The sequence below is a fragment of the Phocoena sinus genome, chromosome 4 (genome assembly GCF_008692025.1).
Source record: "Phocoena sinus isolate mPhoSin1 chromosome 4, mPhoSin1.pri, whole genome shotgun sequence".
NCBI classification, from domain to species: domain Eukaryota; kingdom Metazoa; phylum Chordata; class Mammalia; order Artiodactyla; family Phocoenidae; genus Phocoena; species Phocoena sinus.
Genome location: NC_045766.1, coordinates 144113907 through 144135796, shown reverse-complemented (window position 1 = coordinate 144135796; position 21890 = coordinate 144113907). Strand labels below are relative to the sequence as shown.

Genomic DNA, 21890 nt, shown 5'->3' with positions numbered 1-21890 from the left:
GGCTGAGGGAAGGCACAGGGTCTGTGAATCCAGCTCATCTTTCAGAGAAAGAAACCCGGTCCTGTAAGAAGGACAAGGCCAGCCGACACAGACTGTGATCCGCCATCTCCTGCCAGGGGGCTCAGGAGGATGGCGATGCAGGGAAAGCACTCCCGGGCTGGCTCTGGGAGAGAGGGTAGACACGAGGCGGGGCAGGGGTCCAGGAGGGAGGAAGGACTGTGGGAAAACCGGTGGGAACGTGGAGAAAAGAGGTGCTCTGGTGACGGCCGCAAGCAGAAAGGAGCCTCAAGATGTCAGGACGCGGAAGGACCGAGCGCAGAGGTGGACCTCAGGGAACGTAACCGCCTCTGCCCCCGCTCCTGGGTGCACGGCGCCCGGACAGACAGAGCGCCAGCTGGGAGGCCCTCGCGCTGCTGCGGGAACCTCAATGACCAAGCGGTCAACTGACCAAAACGCACGTAGTCCAGGCTGTGATGCATGCTGCCCCATGTTTAAAGCCCCAAGGCCGCGGGGCGCAGCTGCTGGGTGCTTTCCTGCAGCCCTCAAGTCCCCTCCGTCACGGGAGCAGCAGCCCCACACCACGTCGGAAGGGATGTGCTGGGCCAGCAAGGCCAGCGCAAGAAAATTTCCATGAAACGCGGAGAAGAAAAAAGGGAACGAGAGAACAAAAAGAGAACCTGAAACCCAAAGTACATCACAGCTGCGGTGTGATGGCCTCCTAGGCTTGAGGTCCAGTTACCGTGGCAACAACCCAAACAGCAAAAAAAAAGATCTCCCTTCCTCTGGTCAGGACCGTCCTCCAAACGGCCCAACCAGAAAGGCACTTTTCCGCACTGCAAGGTCCACAGGAGAGCAGGTGTCTGTGGGGAACGCGTACACGGACAGGTTCTGATGTGACGAGACCCCCTAGCACCACACCTGGATGGCCAGGTCCCAGGAGCCTCCTCCCACCGGGGTTCCCTGTCATGGGGCAGCTGTGTCGTCGCTGGGCCAGACCCCCCAAGAGCTGTTCCCATCACCACCGCATCCCATCTAACAGTCCAGGGAAAAAGCAGGAGAGCCCCGAGCCGAAACACGTACAGGTTTTTGGCGGCTCCGAAGCCCCCGGGGAAGACGGCCGCGTCGTGGTTAGCAGCGCTGAGTTTGGCCAGGTCGGTGATCTTGCCACGGGCGATCCTTGCGGACTCAGTCAGAACATTCCTGGGGAAGAGCAGAGAGAGGCCCCCAGCAGGTTCAGTGTGTGGGCAGACGGGAGAACGGGGCAGGAAGGAGCCTCCGTGAGACAAGAGGACCTGTCCTCCCGGCTCGCAGGCGGTGCGAGTCGCTCCCCAGAAAAGGCGCCACAGCGACAGTGACCACAGCGGGTCTGTGCTCGAAACATCCTCTGGAGCCCTTTCAGATGGGCGCTTCCGAACCACCACGCCCAGTCACCTGGACTCCTGTGTCAGGCAGGGCCACCAGGGAGCATTTGGCGCTGGGAACGGACGGTGATGGAACCGCGGGGGCAGCGTTAAGAAGCAACTCTGAGGGACGAGTGAGGCAGCCCCGGACCGGCCGCAGAGGGAGCTGCTCCCAGCCCCGGCTGCGCGGCCCAGGGTCCGGGTCCTGACTGGGCCGCAGCCCCAGGAGACGGCACCGCGGCTCCTTCCCACCGCCGCATCTCTCACTGTCTGCACCCGCTGGAGGGCACTTGGGAACCACAGCCCCCAGGGGCCATCGCCCTGCAGTCTGGGCCAGGCCGGAGCGGGGAGGTGGGTCTCAGCGGATGCGAGGCCAGGGCCGCACTCCCCTCAGGAACAGAAGTGCCGGTGGGAGCTGCTCACAGATATGTGGGTCCAAACGGGTGGATGAGGTTTGAGACCAAATGAACGCACGGGCCTTCGGTAAGAATGAAGGCGCAAGGAGTTCACTCAGGGGGAAACTTCCTCCACTGCTCCAACAGTGCTGGACGGCGAGAGACGTCCTGCGGTCCAGCACAGCGTCAGGACCACTGCTGTCAAGTCCCCTTAAACGTGGACTCGGCTCCCAGCTAAGACGAAGCAACCGTGCGCAGGTTCTTGGGGAGTTTCAACCCGTGCACGTTCAAGGGCGACGAGGAGGGGCCCGTACCTGGTTTCGCCCTCAGAAGGCTGCCCCTTGGTGTGGTCAATCACGTGCATCTGAGGGATGTCAGGAGCGAAGATCTGGACCTCGGCCCCCGCACGGCTCAGGTGAACCAGTATCCTGCACAGGAGGGAATCAGACCAGACTCTGACATGTGCCTGGCCCAGCTTTACCTGCCACCGGGTGTTTAAAAACAGTGTTTTAGGTGACTGACAAGTATACACTTCTCACATAGGTTAACAACCTCCTTGCTTTGCAAAAAGTCACGATTGGCTTGCTAACGACCCAAATGCCCTCTATTTGAGTTCGCTGTCACTGAACTGGCCTGTGGAGACCAGCTAGCCGCCCCCAAGCTCCCTTTACAAACCAGGCCGTAGGGACGGGTGACCTGGCAACTGTCACAGCCTGGATGTCTGCATTCCCAGGCTCCTTCTGGGTGTTCTTCCTCCCATGGGCCAATCCACAATGGCCTCGAGGGGTTGAGGAGGGCTTTTAGTCTCCAAAGTAAGTTCAGCTCCTGGTCTCCCCAACCTTCCCCTCATGGGGGTGGGAGACACCCAGGCGACCCTGGGGGCTGCTACTGATGCCAGCATCTACCAAGGGTTGCTCTGCGGCAGGTCCGAGTCCAAACACTGGCACGAAATCTGTCCTTGGCAGTGCTGTCACTACCCACTTCCAGAGAGAGAAGAGACACGAGACGCCAAGACAGATCACAGCTGTCCCCTGGCAGGGCTGGGACCCCCGGACTGGGGTTCAGCTCCTCGGAACCTCGCGGGCACTCGACCTACAACTCCTCGCTCTGCCCGGGAGGTTTCACGCTGCTGGCTATTCCTCGCCGCCTCCTCTCTCCTGCCCCACCCGGCTCAGTCCCCATCAGGAAACTCCTGGCCCTCTCCACCCACCAGCCCAGCACGCTCTAAAGTTCACTCTCTGTCCGGCCACCGCCAGCACCCGCTGGCCACGCCCAGCGGCCACCCCCAGCCACCAGCCTCAGGCTCCTCCGGGGAACAGCGAGGCCCCGCAATTGGGAGGGGTGTGTTCCCCAACCACTACCTAACTCTCCCCCTCAACTAACTCTGAACCTGACAGCCCCTACACGGTCCTGCTCACGGGAACTTTTTAAATAAATCGATCAAAGGACAAACTACTCGGCAACAGCTGACAGACTACCCCAATGACATCGGTCTACAGCGAGGTCACTACACAGCCCTTAAAAATCATGCTGTAAAGACGGAAAAGAGCTCTCTGATTTCCAACTCGCAGGACCGTTTGATCCCAATGTTTACAACACGTGGGTGTGGAAAAACAGCAGAGTAGATGTTAATTGGTTACCACTGTGTGACAACATCACAGGTGATACTAAAAAGCTCTTTTTGTGCATCCCTGTACGTTACGCGCATTGAGTTTAAACGTTGTCCTTCGCGCCTCCCTGGGTCTGGTCCAGCAGTCCTCTCTGCCTTCCTAACCAGCAGGACGGCTTCTCCGAACGGTTCAGGAAAAGGGGGACCGACCCTCCCGAGGGCGAGCCGCCCAGGGGCTTACGATGAGGCCTCGTGGAGCTCTGTCCCGTCGTAGACCCCGCATCCGGACAGCACCTGCAGGGATGGAGGGCCGGTCTCTGGGGTCACGCGGTCCACCGGGCGGGCCGACCGCCTCCCGCAGAGGGAGGGGCCGACCTGGAGGAGAGGGAGGTCAGCGCGAGGGAGGCAGGGGGGTCGGAGGGGCCGCCCGCGGTCACGGGGAGGGCGGGAAGGCCGACCTCGGCGCCCCGCCCCTCCTCCCCACGCCCCGCCCGTCCGCTCACCACTGCGACCCTGGCCACGGGGCGCGGCGCGGAGGCGTGGAGGGCCGCGCGCGGGGACTGCGCCGGTCCGCCGAACGGCAGCGCACGCAGGCCGGGGCGCGGCGCGAAGGCGGCGGTCACCGCTAGCCTGGACGCCACCAGAGCCCGGAGGGCCGCCATCCTGCGCGAGGACATCGAGGTCGCAGGGTCACGGTGAGCGAGGCCGCGCCTGCGCACTGCCGCCGCCCTGCCCGCGAGCGCGCCGGTGGGCGGGGCCGCGCCTGCGCAGTCGCCCGTGGCTCGCGCTCAACCCGGCAAGGGCTCGTGGCTCCGCAGCGGGTCCCCGCGGCTTTGGGCACCGCCCCCGTCCCGCCCCGCGGCGGCGTCGCCGGGAGGCGCGCAGGGTCGCGGTTGCCGAGAAGCGCTGTGCTGAGATACGGGCTCTGGAGTTAACTTGTGTCGTCATGAGGCCTCAACGTGACTCCGCGACACCGAGTGGCCGGTGCCCAAGTGTCCAGTTCTCATCTGCGCCCCCCTTTCCCGGCCGCTGAGTCCAGGCCGGAGTGAGGCCCTCCCGCTGCAGCAGCCCGGCGCCCCTCCCCCTGCTGCTCTTCGCCTTTCTATTGACGTGGGTCCTTTTGTAACCCATCTGGTTGTGCAGAGGGAAGGCCAGGTATGAGGCCAGGTCTTTGCAGAGAAAGAGGTTTATCACAGGAGGGCCAAGCAAGAACGGGCATTGAGGTGCGGTGCGAAGCTCAGATTTGTGTCCCCGGGGGCTGCTGAGGGGGTATTTATCAGGAAGTAGGGAGCAAGAAGGGGAGGGGGGCTCGGATATGATTGGTGGAAAGTTAGTGTAAGTTTCAGTGTAAGTATCAAGAGCTCTCCTGCGCAGGCGCTGGGGCTGCTAGTTACGCCTCTGACAGGTCGCAGGTGCAAATTGGAGGTGCGGGGTGTAACATGCAGTGGGGTTTTGGCCCGTGACGTCTAAAGGTCACTATTGTAGTCCCTCGTTCTAGTCCTTCAGTGTGCCTGCGCAGCGCTCAGTCGGCGGGGCTGTCAGCAAGTTTGTTTCCCTGGTCCTCTGCAGAAGGAGCTTGGTGTTCTCTATGTCATTTTGTTTCTACCTTGTAGAAACTTGTAGCCTTGTAACTCACAGGTGGTGATTTCAGTCCGTGCCTGTCTTTGGATCATTCCTCAATCTTGAGGGACGAGGGGTGACCACCGCTCTAGCCGCTTTCTGCTGCTAAGGGCGAAGGCCCAGCAGGGGCTTGAGGAATGAAACAGCTTGACGTCTAGCTGTACACATTCTAGGGTATTCAGACTGGACTGCTGGAGGTGTTGGTATGCCCCCAATTCAGGGTTGACACGACAGAGGAATAATCTGGTGGCCTGCAGTCTTTGAGAGACAAACTTGACATGAAAGTTAAGAATCATAGGCCCAACAGAAGAATCAGTAGCGCTGTGACTAAAGGAAGTGTCAGTGGATGGAGTAAACGGCCGACTGACCGAGGAGAAAGCCCTATATAGAATCCATGCCTCCGGGGCGCCATTACCAATGCTGTGTCACCAGCTGGCCTGTTGCTGTTATCTCCTTTACACTGGGCGGTATGTGGTATTTGTCCACACGCACCAGCAGGTGTTGCAGCCACACAGGCGCTGCCTCGTTCTGCCAGGGGGTAACCGAAGGCTGTTCTGTTATCCATTGCTGCAGCGGCTACGGAACTCACCATGACCTTTGGTCAGTCTAACTAGAGGCTGGCCTTTTGGCCAGTTCCTCCACTGAGGCAGGTAGATTTTGGAGGGTGGCCTCGTGATAGGTAACCCCCTCCCCGTGGGGCTGCTCATCCTGGTGCTAAGCCTGTGCCCGTGATTATCAAGTCTGAGGCCGCCTTCCTTTTGTCTCCTCTCCTGGGGTGGACACGTTACTGACCCTCGAGTCGGGCACCAATAAGTGTCCTTCTGCCCAGTGTCGCTTGCGCCAGTAGACAGAGACCAAGTTCAGTTGAGAAGCGAAGGAAAGCTTTATTCTTCGACCGAAGAATAGAGAGATGGGAGCTTGCTCTACAGCACAGGGTCTCCCCTGAAAGGCCCAGGGGTGGTGCTGCTTTATAGGGTTCTGGCAGAGGGAGGGGTGGAGTCATTGTGGGTCAGGCGGGTGCAGCACTTCTGCACACGGCTCACCCAGTCTGGCTGTCACGCAGAGCCACTTTGCACTGGGAACGCTAATCCGACATGTTAGGTGGGAAGCCTCTGCACACGGCCCCCTGCAGGCAAGTAAAACTAGAACACACACAGAAGAGGTTGGACCGTATCCCCTGGATTCCATCTTATTTTTCCCGGGACCCCAGTGGGCTTTGCTGGGGACATTTCCTTTAGGTTGTGGCTCTCTGGGCCCCACAGAGGAACACATCCTCCTGGTGTCCACATCGTCATCCACGTGTGTTTCTGCAGAGGCCAACGGGCTGGGGCCGAAGGTCCGTTTAGTGGCACGTGAGTGACGTGAGAGTGGGGCCAGCTCGCAGGGTCTGGTGGGCTGCAGGCCTCTTTGTTGGGGGCCTATTACACCAACTCTTATTTTGGTGTGCTTGAACCCATTTTTGCCATTTGATGGGCTCTCGGTAGCCAGTGTGTTCTAAGGCCCTCCAGGCAAGTTGGGAGTATCCTTGGAAGGCTAGACCATCTTTGGTTTGGGTCAGTTCCTCTGCTGACTCATTTTGGACTCCTCCACAGAAGAGTTACAAGTTGGAAGGTTATAGTTTTCAGTGGCTCCCACTTGCTAGGGTGTCCTGGCTTGTGGATGAACGGTGGTCCGAGCTCTGTAGGGAGGCATTTAAGTACATCGTTAAGTGAACTGTAGAGGGTGCGAGGGGAGGTCAAATTACACGAGAACTTTGCTTCAGGAGTGGGTATTAGGGTAGCCTCTAGAGGAAGGTCAAGGTTATATTATGTAGTCCTCCTTTAACCATTAGTGGGGGAGCCTGGGAGAGGGCTGGCAGGGCTGAGTGTATCTTTCCCCAGCTGGGGGTTAGGATGACAGACCCAACACTGCCTTTCACCCCCTGCTGCAGTGGCTTTTGAGAGGTGAGTCAGAGTGCTTGGGTCCCAAGCTCGGTGTGTGACAACCCCTGGCAGGAAGATGGGAGGAGGAGAAAAACAGGGTCCATCCCAGTTCCTTTCAGGACCACAGGGATAGTTTACAGATTTGCATCTGAAAATACACGACTATCAATGTATTTATTTTCTACCTTAATATCCAAGAAGAGTAGAGGCTCTGATAGACGTCATTATGTTTACAAAGGAAATGACTCCATCCCAAGATAGCACATGAGTTTCATAAGCAGGTAGAAGAGCACACAGCCCCACCAGACTAGCAAGAACCTGCCCGCCATCCATCCTAATAATGGTCCAGTGACTCGTGGCCGCACCTCTGGTGACCTGCAGGCTGGGCCCTGTGTCCTGACCCTTGAAGCTGTAGCTACCAAGGGTTCAGGGGCCTGGCTGTGGCCTAGGCTGCCCTCACAGTGACCCTTCCCGAGGGGCATTGCAGGATGGAGTCTTCCTCTCAGAGCTGGCCAGCAGGTCTGATGGGTCTCCCTGGAAAGCCTGTCCAGGACCAGCCCCAGCCCCAGGCCCCTCTCCAAGGTCAGAGTCAAGCAGATGTTCCCTGCCAGACCCTGTGCAGGGACGATGGGGCTGGCAGCCTAGGCTGGGCCGTGAGGGCGAACCACCTGCCCTGCTCACCTGTTCCCCGGCACAGAGGTGCCAGCAGGCAGGTGGCCCTGACCCCCAGCACGACAATCACACCAGGATACATTACAAACATTTCAAATTCAGGCGTAATACCTACGTTGTAGAGATACGTGTTATCAAAGCTTTATATTAAAAACATAAAAACTCATACAAAGTTTGAGTCTATACACGTGAGCCCATTCACCTCTCCACAAGGTGCTTTCGACGGCAGACGCTCCTGGGCCCTGGGTGCCAAGCCCGCGCCTGCCAGGGACCCGTCAGCTCACGCACTGACCCCATGGCTGCGTTTCGTTCCTGCAGAAGAGCGAGTCTGGCGGCAGGGCCCTTGCGTCCCGGCTGCCCCCCCACGGTGGAGGTCCCACCTTGCCCAACGTCCCAGCCGAAGCCAGCAGGGCTGCAGGCGGCCAGCTCTAGGCCAGTGGCCCGTCTCCATCCCCAGGTCCTCTCCTGAGCAGGTGCAGGCTGTTGTCATCGCCCTCGGGTGCATCTGCTTCCTGCTCGCTGTCCGGCGGTTCAGAGGGCCGCTTCAGGCCCCGCTGCTTAGAGACGGCCAGCGCGTACTGCAGACTGTAGCGGTTCCAGTCACAGCTGCCGAGGGCACACGGGACTCACGTTAGTAAGACCGACGCTGGGGCCTTCTGTCCCCAGATCAGACAACACAGAGAGTGGCCCTGGCGTGGAACCAACCGGAACCTGCTGGTGACAGTGGAAGCCCCACCCTGCCCATCAGCCACTCCCGAGACACGTACAGTTTGGAGATGTCATCCCAGTGGCGCTGGATGCTCTTCTGAAGGAACTGAACTGCCGGCAGCAGTGTCCCCACTCTGGAAAGGACACGTCCCTCAGCGTGGGCGGCCACCACGAGGCCACCCGGACCTGCTCCACGCTGTACGCTAGTAGAGCCTCCCCGGCCTGTGCACCCACACAGACAGCTAACCCAGCGACAGGTGGCCAAGGGAGCGGCGGGCCGTACCTGCACTTGAGCTTCTGTCCGTGGGCCATAAGCAGTTTCTGAGTCCATATGAGGTAGAATTCGAGATGGCGAGACTCTTCGAAGGATGAAGCTAAAAATTCCAGCGCCTTCTCCACGTACAAGTCAGGCAGGGAGGAGCTGATGACCTCAACTGGAAGAGAAGGAGGAAGTCCCACTCAGCCCGCAAAGAACCTGGCAGGAGAGACGCGCTCACAGCTCTGCATGTGCAGAGACCCGGCCGCCGCGTGTGGCCGCAAGGCCCCCTCGGCCCCGCGGGCCTCCCCAGCCCTGGCCCGGGCTCACTCTCGTCCCAGGGCACCGACTCCAGGGCCTCCTGCAGCAGCTTCCTCTCGTTGAGCCGGAAGGCCATGAGGATGGCCCTGGTGAAGTCCCGCTGGCATAGTGCCGCCCGGATCTGCACAGGCGTGACGCTGGTGTCCAGCTCGAACGGGTCGAAGAGCATCCGGGCGTCCAGGGAGTAGATGAGGAGCCCCTCGGTGGTGGTGGCCGCCCAGCAGCGCCCTGGGAAATCAAGCAGACTTAACAGAGGCTTCCTGAACGTTTATTTCCGCTTTCCCCCATTTTTTGAAGAACAGGTACTGAATACGTCCCTGGGGTCCTGAGTGCAACAAGGGAGAGGAAGCCTGGGGGACGCTGGCCCCTTGGGAAGGAGCGCCCTGTGAGGATCAGCCCGCTGCAGCCCCGTCCTGCTCCCTCCCCCACCGGACACTCCTGGGTCGGCCCGACAGGCACATGGACAGGCGCTCAGGGCAGGTGCCCACCTCCCCGCTTGGAAGCTGGGCGTGTCTGAAGCCACAGCTTCCATGGCCGTCCGCCAGCGGGGCAGAGATGGCCACGTCTTACCCCCCGGGGGTCGGCGGTGCCCAGAGCCGGCCAGAGGCTCCGTGCTGCCCTCGCCCCGGGAGGGGGCTGCCAGGCCCACCGCGCACACCGCAGGCCCGGAAGGGACCAAGCCCACCCCTCCCACATCGATGACCTGACACCCAGGGCGCACCGGTGGGAGAGAAGCGGAGCGAAGTCACCCTGATCTCAGGTTTGAAGTGCCGGGAGCTCATGTCACCTGGGAACAGAGGCACCGCCTGTCACAGGGCAGCACATCCCTCACCCCTCGCCCCACGAAGGGAGGCCCGCCCTGCAGAGCCAGCAGGGGCAGCAGTCCCGTGTCGGGGCCTCAGGTGCTGCTTCATGGCCGCTGCGGGCCTCCCGGATGAGCCCTCAGGGACGGCGCTCTCTGGGCTCCGGCCTAGCCAGCAGCCGGCTTGTCCATTCCGGAGAAAAGCCCTGCCCAGCCCAGGCTGCGAGGCAGGTGGTTCCAGCCCCTCGGGGCCCTCAGGCTGGGGAGGCTGCCAGCCCGACACTGGGCTTGCCCTGAAGCCCACGTGGGGACAGGCATAGGGCTGGGCACCGGCCAGATGCCCAGCCACTCGCAGGGGGGACCCCACGCCCTGGCCACCAGCGCCAGAGTTCCTGGACGTCAATCGCTGCAACCCCGACAAGAGCAACACCGCCCGCCATCCCCCAGGAAAAGCAGGTGGTGAGCAGGGCGGCCTGCCGTGCCCTGGCCAGGGGGGACACGAGAGGACCCTCTGCTCACCCTTCTTTACGCCCGGCAACGGTATCGGGACCCCGCCCTCCTCCATGGCGTCTTGGTCGATGAGCGCCAGGTTGCCAAACTCTGTCATTTTCCTTCGGTTCAAAAATTCCTAAAGGGCGAAACCCGGACATCTCACTGCGGGAGGTGCAGGGAGGGTGCGCTCGTCTGCCCCAGCTCCCTCCTGTGCCACCGACACAGGCTGGGGGGCGGCCAGCCCTGCCTGGAACCCCACGGGGCACATGGAGCCCGAGACAGGACAGGGCGTCGCCGCCCCTGGGCTTCCGCAGCCAGCCCCGTGGTGGGTGGATTCTCTAACTCGACAGCCGAAAGAAGGGCGCGCGTGAACCTGCGAGGGAGCCGCACGTGGGGTGCCGTCTGCTGCCACCTGCCACAGCCCGTCCTGCTGCACGTCCCCTTGGACATGACGAGGACAGCCCACCCCGGAACACCCAGGAGGGGGCGGGCTTACAGCCGCACGCAGAAGCCCCTCACCCGGCAGGGGAGCCAGAGCAGGTGAACCCTGGCAGGCACACCTGTCCAGAGGCCCCCCCAGCCCCAGGTCCCCGTGGAGCTGGGGCATGAGCAGGGCCATGGGCGAGGCCGGGCAGCCCCGGACATTTGCAGCAGGGACCACGCAGGGGTCCCGTGCAGCCCCCGGGCCCTGCTCTGCGGCCTTGCAGCGCTCGCTCACCTCCATGGCGTCCAGAGAGAGGTTGCAGGAGATCTCGAACTTCTTCCTGAGAATCTGCTCCTTGACGTGATAGATGCACACAAACTTGGACATCCCTCCCGCCAGGATGCTCTGGCCGTCCGCAGAGTAGCACAGAGTGGTGAAGGCCCTGCAGAGGGGATGCGGCCTCAGCTGCCGCCCGGAAGGCCAAACAGCACCCTCCCCAGCATCCTCCAGGGCTCTGGCCTAAACCCCGCAGGGTCAGAACCTTGGCCCAGTCACCAGGCTCCTTCCGGGCAGCACGCCCCTGGAGGAGGGGCAACGCTGCAGCTCCCGAGAGGCAGGGCGGCTCCCAGAAGGGCCGCGGGGAGGGGCCCGCCTGCCCCGCTCACAGCGGCGCTCACAGGGGCATCTACTCAGGCCCACAGGACCAGAAACCTGGCGCTCACTGCCCTGCTGGCTCACAGGACTCGAGACGGTGACCTTGGATCGGGCAGAGGATTCTTAGATACGACACCGAGAGCACAAGTGACAAAGGAAAAAATATGTAAGTGGGCCTTCGTCACAATTAAAACCGTGCTTCAAACAACACCTTCGAGAAAGTGGAGATGAGCCACGGGAGGAAGAAGATACTTGCGAAGTGTGTATCTGATAGGGGTCTTGAGTCTCAAGTACACAAAGCGCTCTCACAACTCAGCAACACAGACGGCACATGAGAACAGGCAGAGGCGCTGGAGAAAAAGTTCTCAGAGCCCACACACAAATGGTCCATCGGCACGTGAAAAGATGCCAAGAACATCACTGCTCAGGGAGATGCAAACCAAAACTATGAGGCACCAGCTCACACCCACCAGAACAGCGGGTATTTTTAAGAACAGGCAGGAAGGAGCATTGCCAATGATGTGGGCACAGCGGAAGCCCATGCCCTGGGGGGATGAAAACTGTGCAGGCTCCTTGCAAACAGTCGGGGTGGGGGCGTCCTCAAAAAGTGAAACAGAGTCACTAGGGGGCCTGGCAATGACACTGGCAGGGATGCACCTGAGACAACTGAAAACAGGCCACAGGTTCTGGTCCTCGGGGTGGGAGGATGCGGAAGCCTGTTCATCCACACGGACCCCGCCAACACCCTGCTCCCTCTGGGGAGGCCCCCGCTGAGGAGCTCCTGGGCTCCAGGACAGCCCCACCGAGCACTCACTTCCCCTTGGCTGAGTGCTTGGCAGTGATCTTGTCCAGCTCCTTCCTGCCCGTCTTGAGGTCGTGCCTGCCCTCGATGGAGCCCGTCTGCACCGCGTTTTCGGGATCCCAAAAGGTGATCTGCGAGTTCAGTGTGGCCACAGCCAGCTCGGCACCGTCAGGGCGAAAGGTCACGGCCAGAGCTGAGAAGAGGCGCGGAATTAGGGCCGAGGAAGACCCTGGGCTCCGGCCGATGGGCCACACTGAGCTGCCCTCGTCCCGGCACCCTGAGGGCCCGGGGGCCGCAGGACGCGCACAAAGCATAACCGAGCAGGGGCAGCCCAGTGGAGGGCTCTGGGCGGGAGGCGTCACGTGGAGGTCACGGGCGGGCCAGAGACGGACTAGCTGGAGGCGGGGGTGGTACAGAGGCCCCCGGAAGACGCAGGGAGCCAGTGGCTAAAAGCCTGAATCAGAGCCGGGTCGGATGGCAGGAAGCAGAGACCACCACAGAGACCACGAGCCGCCGGGCCGACGAACGGGTTCCGTGAGGGCCAGACACAGGCTGCGCAGCCTTCGCTGGGAGCCATCAGCTCTGCAGCCCGGCCGGCTGCACACCAGGACGCTTTGCCCCCGAGCGCAGGCGGTGGGGCTCCAGGACAGGGCCTCAGGCCCAGGAAGCTGCTACAGCAGGGCCCCCGGCTTGCTCCCCTGGGGGAGCCCGATGCGAAGTGACAAAACCAGGCCGCCAACCCTAACAGCCCACGGCGCTCGGAGCCCTGGGTTTATCCAATCACGCACCCGAGACTGGGCCTTCCCCCCGGTGCCCGGCAGCCGCTTACCGTCGGACGTGAGGGCCAGCGTCTCTGTGGTCCTCCAGCTGTCCGCCATGTCCCACAGACGCACCGTCCTGTCCCAGGAGGCGCTGGCCAAGACCGACTTCATTGGGTTAAAACACAGACCACTGATAGGCCCCTCATGGCCGGACAAAACCTACGGCCGTTCAGAAAAGAGCTCTGAGGACGAGAGACGCCCAGCGGGCCGACCCGGGGTGCAGAGGCCATGGCCGCTGGGCTGCGGTGTGGGCCAGGAAGGGGAGCCCGCCCAGGAAAACGCGTGTAAATGGTGCTGCCCGTGCCCGGGATGTGACTCTGTCCCCCACTCCTCTCAGGTCAGTCAGGCCCCCTCCCCACACCCCAGCCCCCCGCCAAGAGCACAGCTCCTGGACTCGCGGCCCTTACGTCGAGGAGCCTGCCCGTCTGCATGGACCAGATGAGGATCTCAAAAGAGTCCTGGGCCCCAGCAGAGACGATGTCCCCGCTCGAGTTCACGGCCACACATGAGAACTGGGTGGGGCGCGGGGACGTGAAGGTGCGGAAGTTGCGGTACCTGCGGGAGGAGAGCCTGGTCAGGACGGTCACGGGGGCCCACAAGCTCTCGTGGCCCTCACCCTGTGTCTGACCGACGAGCCCAGAACCCTCAGCCTCGCTCTCACAGCCCAGCACATGGGGAGAGGCTGCGGGGCAGGCCTCCCCGTAGGAAGGTCACCTGTGAAGGTCAAAGGCGCGCACGGTCCCGTCCATGGAAGAGGTCACAATGACGTAGCCAGTGGTGGTGAAGGTCACGCCGGTGACCCCACTCGAGTGCTCCGTGAAAGTGATGAAGCAGAAGCCGCTGAGGGTGTTCCACACCTTGACCTGTGGCAGGTAGCGCCATGGCTCAGGAAACCCCACGGGGGTGCCCCTGCGAGCGAGGACTGGGGCGCTGCGGGGGGCATCCTCCCACATCTGAGAGCGGCTGCTGGCACCACGGACCCCTCAGACGTGCCCAGAAAACAGAGCCAAAAAGGGGGAAACAGACACCCAAAGCCTCTCCACTCAGACCGGGCAAGTCTGCAAACGGCTTCTCAGGAAGCCAGATGAGGCGGGGTGGGCTCTGGAGCTCCAGGCTGAACCCCACGTCAGGGCCTGGCCACGTTGCTGCACCCCACCTCGGCCAGGCCAGCAGAACGGGGACAGGACCCCTCGGGCTCACTCTCGCCACCCCCGCGGCCCACCTTGCTGTCGTCCCCGCCGGTCACAATGTACTGCCCGTCGGGGGAGTAGGCCAGGGACACCATGCTATTGAAGTGGCCCTGCTGCTTGAGCACGTAGGACTCGCTCTGCCACTCCCACACCAGCAGCTGGCCCAGGCCTGCGGGGCACACAGGGACTGCTCGTGACACCGCTCGCCCGTCTCGGCCTGAGGCAGGTGCCCTCAGCCTCCGCGTGAATGAGGGGCCCCAGCACGGAGACGCCAACCTCCCGCGTCACCCGCCAGAGGCCAAGGCGACAGGACAGGTGCTGCCAAGGAAGGCCAGAATCCAGGCGGCAACGGGACTCAGGGCTCAGAGGAGCCTTTGTGCAGGAAGCTTCAGTGGCTGCTCCTTCGTAGGGAGCCACCTGGCTGCTGGCCTGGCGCGGCGCCTTGCGGGGAGGCGGGATGGCCGGCAGTCTTCCCGGAGGAAGAGTCCCGCTCCTGTCCTCACAAACCCTGGTACCAACCTGAGCACCCGAAGGCGATCCAGTCCCCAGAGCCGTTGATGGCGATGGACGAGACCCTCTGATCCGAGACACTGCGGAGAAACGCGGGGCTCGGTCAGCACAGCAAGGGCCCCCATCCCTTCCCCAGGGTGGCCGTGCGAGTGAGGACAGGGCCAGGTCTCCCCGCTAGCAGCACCCACTTCCTCCCCACCCGTTTACTAGACACAGACGATTCACTTCACTGAGCGCATCAGAAAACCCAGAGTTTTCTCGCCCCACGTTCAAAAGCTCGAAGCCGCGTGACTTTGGGAAACCAGTGCTTTTAGTTTTCTCAACGTTCCAGAGATGCAGGAGAAGAAAAGTGAGAACAGGAAATAAAAACAATGTGATCTACACGTGGAACCAAAGCTCCCTCTGACTGGGGGGTGGATGGGGCCGAAGGGACTGCACGTCTGAGATGCGGGCAGGGCAGCAGCGCCCCCAATCTCTCTAATCCAGGAGAGAGGAAGGCACAAGTGTCCTGGGAAGCCATCCGTGCGGCTGGCAGCCACTCCACGGCCCTCGGTCCAGACGGGCACAGCACGGCTTCCACCTTCCCGCACTGCCCGCTGGTGGACTGAGAGCGCGCGCGTACACACGCACGCACGCACACACGTGACCACACACGTGACCACACAGAGCAGAACTGCAGACCTCAGGGAGTGGATGAGGTTGAACTCGGGGAGCTCGTGAAGGTGGAAGATTCCGGAAGCAAAACCAGTGACCAAGAGGTGGACCTTCTTGTGATATGCTGCAGCCGTCAGATGGTTGAAATCTCCTTCTTTATTGAAGAAGTACCTAGCAGGCAGGGACACGAGAACTGTGGGAAGAGGCCCAGAGAGCCCTCAGGGCGTGCAGAGGGCAGCCTGACGGCAACGCCCTCACCCTGAGGATGACCTACTACGTCCTCACACTCGCAGCTCTGCGCTCCCAGCTCCTGACCCTTGCTCTGCCTGGGACCGCACTTCCCCAGGTACCCCCGACTCCTCACCCGCCCACCCCCGCCTGGGACCCCGGGGCAGGAATCACAACGCGGCCCCAGAGGGCGCAAGGCCCACCCCGTGCAGGCGGGAGACCTACTTGGCCGCCCGCGAGTACTTCACTTTCCCCTGCTGCTCCTCGGCAGTCGGCGCGGCCTTCCCGTGGACGGTGGTCTCCCTCTCCGCCCCGTCCTCCCTCTGCAGCAGGTCCGCCTTCCAGCCCGCGGGGGCTTTCAGCCTCAGGCCCTCAGGGGGGGTGTCACACTGCCACACGCACAGGGCGCCGTCCTGGCTGAGTGTGTACAGCTGCGGAGGGAGACGCGAGAACCTGGGTCACCCTGACCCCCAGCCCACGGCGGCCCAGGCTGCACAGACACCTCCCAAGCCTGCCCCGGCTACCGCGGCCCCAGCCTCCCCAGGGAACCGGGAGCAGCCTCAGGGGAGGGCCCAGTGCCCACTCGAGGCTGTGACCGGGGACGTACGTCCAGGCTGCTGGACTCGAAGAAGCAGCCCACGATGGCGTCCTTGTGTCCCCCCAGCGCGTAGTAGATGAGGTTGTCCCACCGCTCGGCCCCAAACACCCACGTGGACATGTCTTTGCTCCCGACCGCAAAGCACCTGGGGGACAGGGGAGTCGCAGCTCAGCCTCGGGCTTGCAGGTGTCAGCCTCCCCGTGGGGTCCCCGGGCACAGGGGAGACGCCCAAGGCTCCAGGCGGGGACAGCTCTGGTCTGCTGCATCCACCTGTGCTTCTCCCGGGACCAGGAGCCTCACTGCACATGTGTCACTGTCCCTCCGAACAAAGCAGTCTCCCGGCGGGGGGCAGCCCAGGGGAGCCTGAGAACCGACCACTGAGCCCGTGGGGGGGCTGCCTGGGGACCCTGTTCTTCATGCCTCCCTGACCGGCCCTCGATCCCAGGACCCGCAGAAGGGCAGGAAGGCTTGGCTATGGGGCGCCCAGTCCTCCCCGCAGACCCACCCCCGAGGAGCCCACCCGCGTCTCCTGCGGAAGCCCTGCGCGCCTGGGGGCTGCATGCCCCGCACCATGGCCAACCACGTGAGAACAGCCCGCCTGGTGTATGAAGTGGCAGCCACCACCAGCCTCCCCTCCCACTCCCGGCGCCTAGAACCCAGGGCAGCGGAGACACAGCCAGCCCCTCTCAGGGACAGCGGGGCCAGTCTGGCCCGGCAGCCAGGCTGGGCGATGCCCGCCAGCTCTCCTCCTGCCCACAGCTGCCCTGAAAGCTGGGCCACCGCAGGCTGGCTTATCGCGGTCCTCATCCAGGGCCGCGCTCCGCTCTGGTTTCCGGTGACAAGGGCCAGACAGACCTGACTCAGACCCAGGAGCCAGGCCTGTGCCCCGTGCCACACGAGGCTCGTGAGGGACCATTTGAAAACAAGACGGGGATGCGACAAGTCACCCCGAGTTCCCCAACAAGGTGCTGTTTACATGTTCCCCTCGGGCCCCTCCTATGCCCAGCCCCACCCCGACCAGGCCTCACCGGGAGTCATCTGTCCAGTCAATGCACGTGGTCTCGTCGTACGGCCCGAAGTAGGTTTTGTCCAGAACAAACGCGTTGAATTCCCGCTTCCTCCCAGGGGCGTGGTACATCTGAGCAAGGTTGCCTTTGGTGACAACAAATTTCCTGCCGCAGAAACGGGCGCAATCGACATCCAACGCCGGTGAGGGCCCCGAGCCCAGCTCAGAGCTCCGGACAGGGCCGCTCTCCTGCTCCGAGGCCAGCCCTAACCCTGCCTCTCACGGGCCCCGAGTCCCCACTTCTCCGGGCGGACAGAGTCAAGGAAGCAGTGGACAGACCCTGGGCCCTGCCACACCTCTGCCCCGGAGCAGAGGCCCCTCAGGTTCTCCCGCCGGCCCAGGGGGTGGTCACCAAGGCCAGACCAAGCTCAGACAGCCCCGAGTGGAACCAAACGCAAGACACAGACAGGCCCTGTGACAGGACCCGGGCGTGGCCCCTGCCCAGGACGCCTTCTCCGGGGTCGCCGAGGGTGTACATGGGGTAGCCGCCCCTTCCACGGCACAGCCGGCCAGCCTGGGCCTCAGCAGCTGGGAACAGTCCCCCTCCCCACAGCCCCGAAGTCCAGGGCAGGCCCGGGACTCGCCATGTGCTCCTCCCAGCGGGGTCAAGGCCGCGGGTCAGTGCCACTCAGCACCAGGGCTCCTCCATGACCCGGTGTCTGGGGGCACAGCTTCCCTGGAGACGGTTCTGGACGAGAACCTACAGAACCTGCCACTCGAGGTGTGAGCACCAGCCCCGGGGGAGGAGAGGAGGGGCCTGTGCAGCCCAGATCCAGAGGGGGACCCAGAGGGGCACGGGCTCGGGGACTGTCTGTGGCCGCTGCAGTGATGTCGGAGCCCACCAGGCGCAAGGGAGCCTGCAGCTCGACAGCTCCCGCCCCGCCCGCAGGTGTGTACCTGCCATCAGGGGAGAAGGAGACGCTGTGCACAGCGCCCTTGAAGTGGAAGCGGTGCAGCACGGCCCTGCAGACCAGGCTGGTGAGCAGCGCGTCGCCCCCTGTGGGAAGGGAGAGCAGAGGGAGGCCCCGCACGTCGCATGCAGGCATCAGGTCTTGAGGCCCAGCCCCGCGGTGCCGGCGGCACACGGCCAGGGAGGACACCCCGCATGCCCACCCGAGGCCCACCGGGGCCCCAGACACGGAAGCAGCCGAGGGGACCATGCGGGCCTGGACCCCCAGGGGTCTTAGTGTCGGCCTCGGGTCAGCTGGACACCCGGCCCGCAGCCACCACCCCATGCCGTCGCCGCCTGTCGGCCGAGGGCGGTTACCTTCATCGACAATGATGGCAAGGCGGCCGTCCGGGGACAGCCCCACACACTTGATGTTGTACCGAGTGGCCAGGGGCAGAGTGTCGGACTTGTTGCTGGGAAACAAGAAACAGAGCTGAGCTGCTGTTCTTGTGCCGTCAGGCGGGGGTGGGGGGCTGGGCCAGCCCGGACCAGCAGCGCCCCCTGCACCCGTCCCCCGGCCCCTCCAGGCCTGCCAGAGCCCCGGACTCCTCAACCGCCCCTCCCTCGAGAGGGAGGAAAAGTAAGACAACGTCCTGGAGAAAATTTCGCTAAGCATGTAAAAACCTTAAAAGTGGGTTTCGGACGTGTCAATTTTGCTTCCAGGACCTCATCCTGAGAGGACCCTGGGAACACAGAGTCAGGAAACCAGAAACAAGCCAGCTGTCCAACGGGAGGGTGAGCTCAGGGACAGCATGCCCTGCCCGACAAAGCTTTTTGCAAAAACACAGAAAAACGGAGAGCTAAGTAAAAGTAAACAACCACTGGATTACATTCTAATTTTGTTCTTTATTATATAGTGCCACCACGTGGTCATTCCTCTAGACAGCACCGTCACTATCCACACCGGTGATGACCCCGCCAGCAGCTGGCCCTGCACTTCAGGAAACAACTCGCAAGCAAGTACTACGGCCCCATCTCACAGACTCGGAAACGGAGGCCTGCAGAGACCCAGGCAGCCTCTGCAACAGGAGGGTCTCCCCCAGGCCACACATGTCTGCAAAGGGGTGACAGCCTCCCCCCAAGAAGACAGAAATGGAGCCACATACTTGCTCAGCAGGAGACAGAGTGAACCTGAGCACACAGAGCTGGTCCTGGCAAGCACGCCGGCCGGCCGGCCGGTAGTCCAGGGCGGCTCCCACGCCCCAGGCACCCCCCTCCCAAACGTTTCAGCCAAGCGACACGCAGCTACTACCCTGAAGGGAAGAGCAACAACCTCATTACATGGGGTTCAGCTGATAGACGAGAAGGAAGAAACCAGGATCCCTACTGCCAGTCCCACTGCTGACCCGTCGGCACTACGTAAATCCCGTAGCCCCCTATCAGGGGGCTCTGTCTCCATCGCCTGCTTAATGGCAACAGGTGTGCTATTAAAAAGAGAGGTGAGGAAAACACTGTGTTTTTACCTGCCAACTACAATGATCACAGCTGTTAATGTCATTTTAGTGAACTTACTTTTTTAGGTCAAACACAGTGACTCTGTTTCCCACGGGACTGATAACTGAATTTCCATCACACGTAAAATTTAAGTTTCCACACCGATAGACTGTCCCCAGCAAATTTGAAAACTGAAAGGAAAACAAAGCTGTCTTAACACAAAGGAAACACAACTCCGGGAAAGGGCTAAGCGAGGCCTCCGGCCAAAGAGATGGCGCAGAGACCCCCGCAGGCTCCCTGATCATTCCTGGGGTCCCGCTAGCCACCTCCCACCCCCTGGGACACTTCCTGGGCACCTGCAAGGCCAGGCCCTGAGCAAGAGAGAGGAGGAAGTGAGCCCAGTCCCCAGGGGCCCTGAGTTCCCGCTGGGGTGAGTAAGGGGCATGGTGAGCGCGGGGAAGCGTCCAGACAGGGTGTCTGCCGGGTGGAGGACAGGACAGAACCCACGTTGCAGGAAGAGAACAGCTGTGACAACGGAACAGCGTCCCAAGTGCATCCTGGGTTCAAGGCTTCCTGAACAGGGTAACCTGCTGCAGCCCATCCATTCAATCATTCATTCAACCATCAGCCGCCCTCAGGTTCCACGTCGGGCAGGCGGGCGATGGAGACAGAGCTGTGATTGCAAGGGTGCCGTGCTGCCCAGACAGCCAACCCCGCAGTCCAGGCAGGAGAGGGAGAGGAACTTCAGAGGGTGGTCAGGGAAGGACCCTCAGAGGGGCCATCTGAGCTGGAGCCCAGATGACAAGGAGCACCTGCAGCTGCAGGCGGGCAGGGCCCTGGGAACCCCAAGGAGGCCACAAGGAGAGCCCGATCAGCCAACGTTTTAAGCAGAGGTGAACCATGATCCATCCCCTTTTTCGAAGGTCACGCGACCCTGGGAGCCACAGGAGACGCAGGGAGTCGGTGAGCCTTTGGTGCCATTCCACACAGAAGGCAATGGTGTCGGAACTGGGGAGATGACCCAAGGAATGGAGAGCGTGGATGAAATCGGGCCCGAGAGGAGCCGGTCAGCAGGAGGTTTGGGTCACAGTGGGGAAGCAGTCCGAGCGGGAAGACCAGATTGAGTGGGGGCAGCGTGGATGTGGGGTGGAGCTGCTGGAGGCCCGCGCTGTGGCCAAGGCCAGACCAAGCCTGTAAGGAGCTGGGACCCGACGGAGGGGGAAAGGCCGGAGGCGGCGGCCCTGCGGAGGAACGGCCTTCAGGGGAGTGGCAGCAGCGGGCGGGGCCGCGCAAACGCCCAGAGCTCCAAACCCGCGGGTGGCCCCCACGTCGCGCGCTGCGGGCTCCGGGAACCAGGACTTCCGTCCGGGCTGGTTTCCGCTGCCCTCCCAGAGCTCAGCCGGACCCTCCCGCAGCGTTCCTGCTCCTCCCGCCCACGCCCGCCGCTCGGTCCCAGTCCAGGGCGCTGCGGCCCCCCGCTCGGCCTGTCTCAGGCTGCACGGTGAGGGACCAACCGGTGCTGCCGGACCCAGCCCGCCCAGGCCCGGCTCCCTGGCCCCGAAAGAGCAGTCTCGAGCAGCGACCCCACCGGGACCCCGGGCTAAGGACCCCGCACCACCCCCCGGCCCGCACTCACCCGGTACGCGAACTTCATTGCGGCCGCCACACGTGTGTTGCTTGCAGCCTCTGCGCCCCGCCTCCCGGCCCGCAGTAAGCACTTCCGGGGCAGGAGAGCGGTCCCGCACCAACGCACCACAGCGCCCCCACGGGGCCCGGAAGAGCTGCGCCGCCGGAGGCTGGGCCCCAGCCCGCCGGCCCCGCCCCCGAGGCGGAGCCCCAGCCCGCCGGCCCCGCCCCGGAGGCGTGGGTTCCTGCCCACCCGCACCGCCCACCGCAGTCCAGGCTTGGCTCTTCACGGGCTTGGGCCGGGCCTTGACGAGCCATTCAGGCACCAAGGAGGGTGAGAAGGTCCAACCCCACGCTTATCTGTTTGAAAGCTCTCTATTATGAAGTGGGGACCAAAACAACGAGACTGAATAAACTGAAACCCTTTTCCGAAGAAAAGAAATTGTATTAGCGATGCTACCAAACATGACAGAGGCAGTTTTACCTTGTCAAGCTTCAGGCTGGCAAATAGGTCTACAAAAAACTCGAGAACTCTGAACACTGAAATGTCTTACTTCTAGTGAGCTATTGGGCAATAAGTTGTGAAAAAATCCCTAATGCTCCCCCAAAAGTAAATAATCTATGCTTAAGAGTCAAGAACAAGGATTATGGAAAGAAAACAAGAAAGTTCTTTAACTTTAGACACTCAATTTTCACACTCCACAGCAAAAGAATCAAGTTCACAGCAGCAAGTTTCT

General features: G+C 62.3%; 2 protein-coding genes across 11 annotated transcripts in view; both read right to left on the bottom strand.

Moving 5' to 3' along the window:
- The window catches only part of GATD3A (glutamine amidotransferase like class 1 domain containing 3A), a 34435-nt gene extending 30306 nt beyond the window's left edge, over positions 1–4129 (bottom strand). For 2 of the 6 annotated variants that reach the window (XM_032630078.1, XM_032630079.1), the window contains exons 1-4: positions 3908–4124; positions 3646–3698; positions 2110–2223; positions 1081–1200 (exon numbers count right to left, since the gene is read on the bottom strand). In XM_032630078.1, coding sequence (XP_032485969.1) covers positions 1081–1200; positions 2110–2223; positions 3646–3698; positions 3908–4081 — 461 coding nt within the window. In that variant the 5' untranslated portion in view covers positions 4082–4124. Of the gene's footprint in view, positions 1–1080; positions 1201–2109; positions 2224–3645; positions 3699–3907 lie in introns of all 6 variants that reach the window. The other 4 variants (XM_032630075.1, XM_032630077.1, XM_032630081.1 and 1 more) reach the window with 4 other exon arrangements.
- Positions 4130–5883: 1754 nt separating this feature from the next.
- Positions 5884–21223, bottom strand: PWP2 (PWP2 small subunit processome component). Of its 5 annotated transcripts, none has more exons than XR_004349617.1 (22): positions 21164–21222; positions 19606–19718; positions 18412–18506; positions 18042–18141; positions 17107–17250; positions 16088–16223; positions 15706–15911; positions 15280–15423; positions 14608–14678; positions 14121–14257; positions 13613–13761; positions 13306–13453; positions 12907–13057; positions 12090–12270; positions 10916–11063; positions 10225–10333; positions 9625–9690; positions 8913–9131; positions 8610–8760; positions 8386–8460; positions 7821–8224; positions 5884–6702 (listed from the first exon to the last, which is right to left on the bottom strand). XR_004349617.1 is itself a non-coding variant. In XM_032629972.1 (22 exons), the coding sequence occupies exons 1-21, from the start codon at positions 21179–21181 to the stop codon at positions 8047–8049; spliced, it is 2739 nt and encodes a 912-aa protein (XP_032485863.1). In that variant the 5' UTR covers positions 21182–21223; the 3' UTR covers positions 5884–6702; positions 7999–8046. The 5 variants fall into 5 exon arrangements, 4 of the variants coding, with proteins under 4 accessions (XP_032485863.1, XP_032485865.1, XP_032485866.1 ...); XM_032629972.1 differs by having other exon boundaries at positions 7999–8224; positions 21164–21223; XM_032629974.1 differs by having other exon boundaries at positions 8004–8224.
- Between the last annotated feature and the right edge of the window lie 667 nt (positions 21224–21890).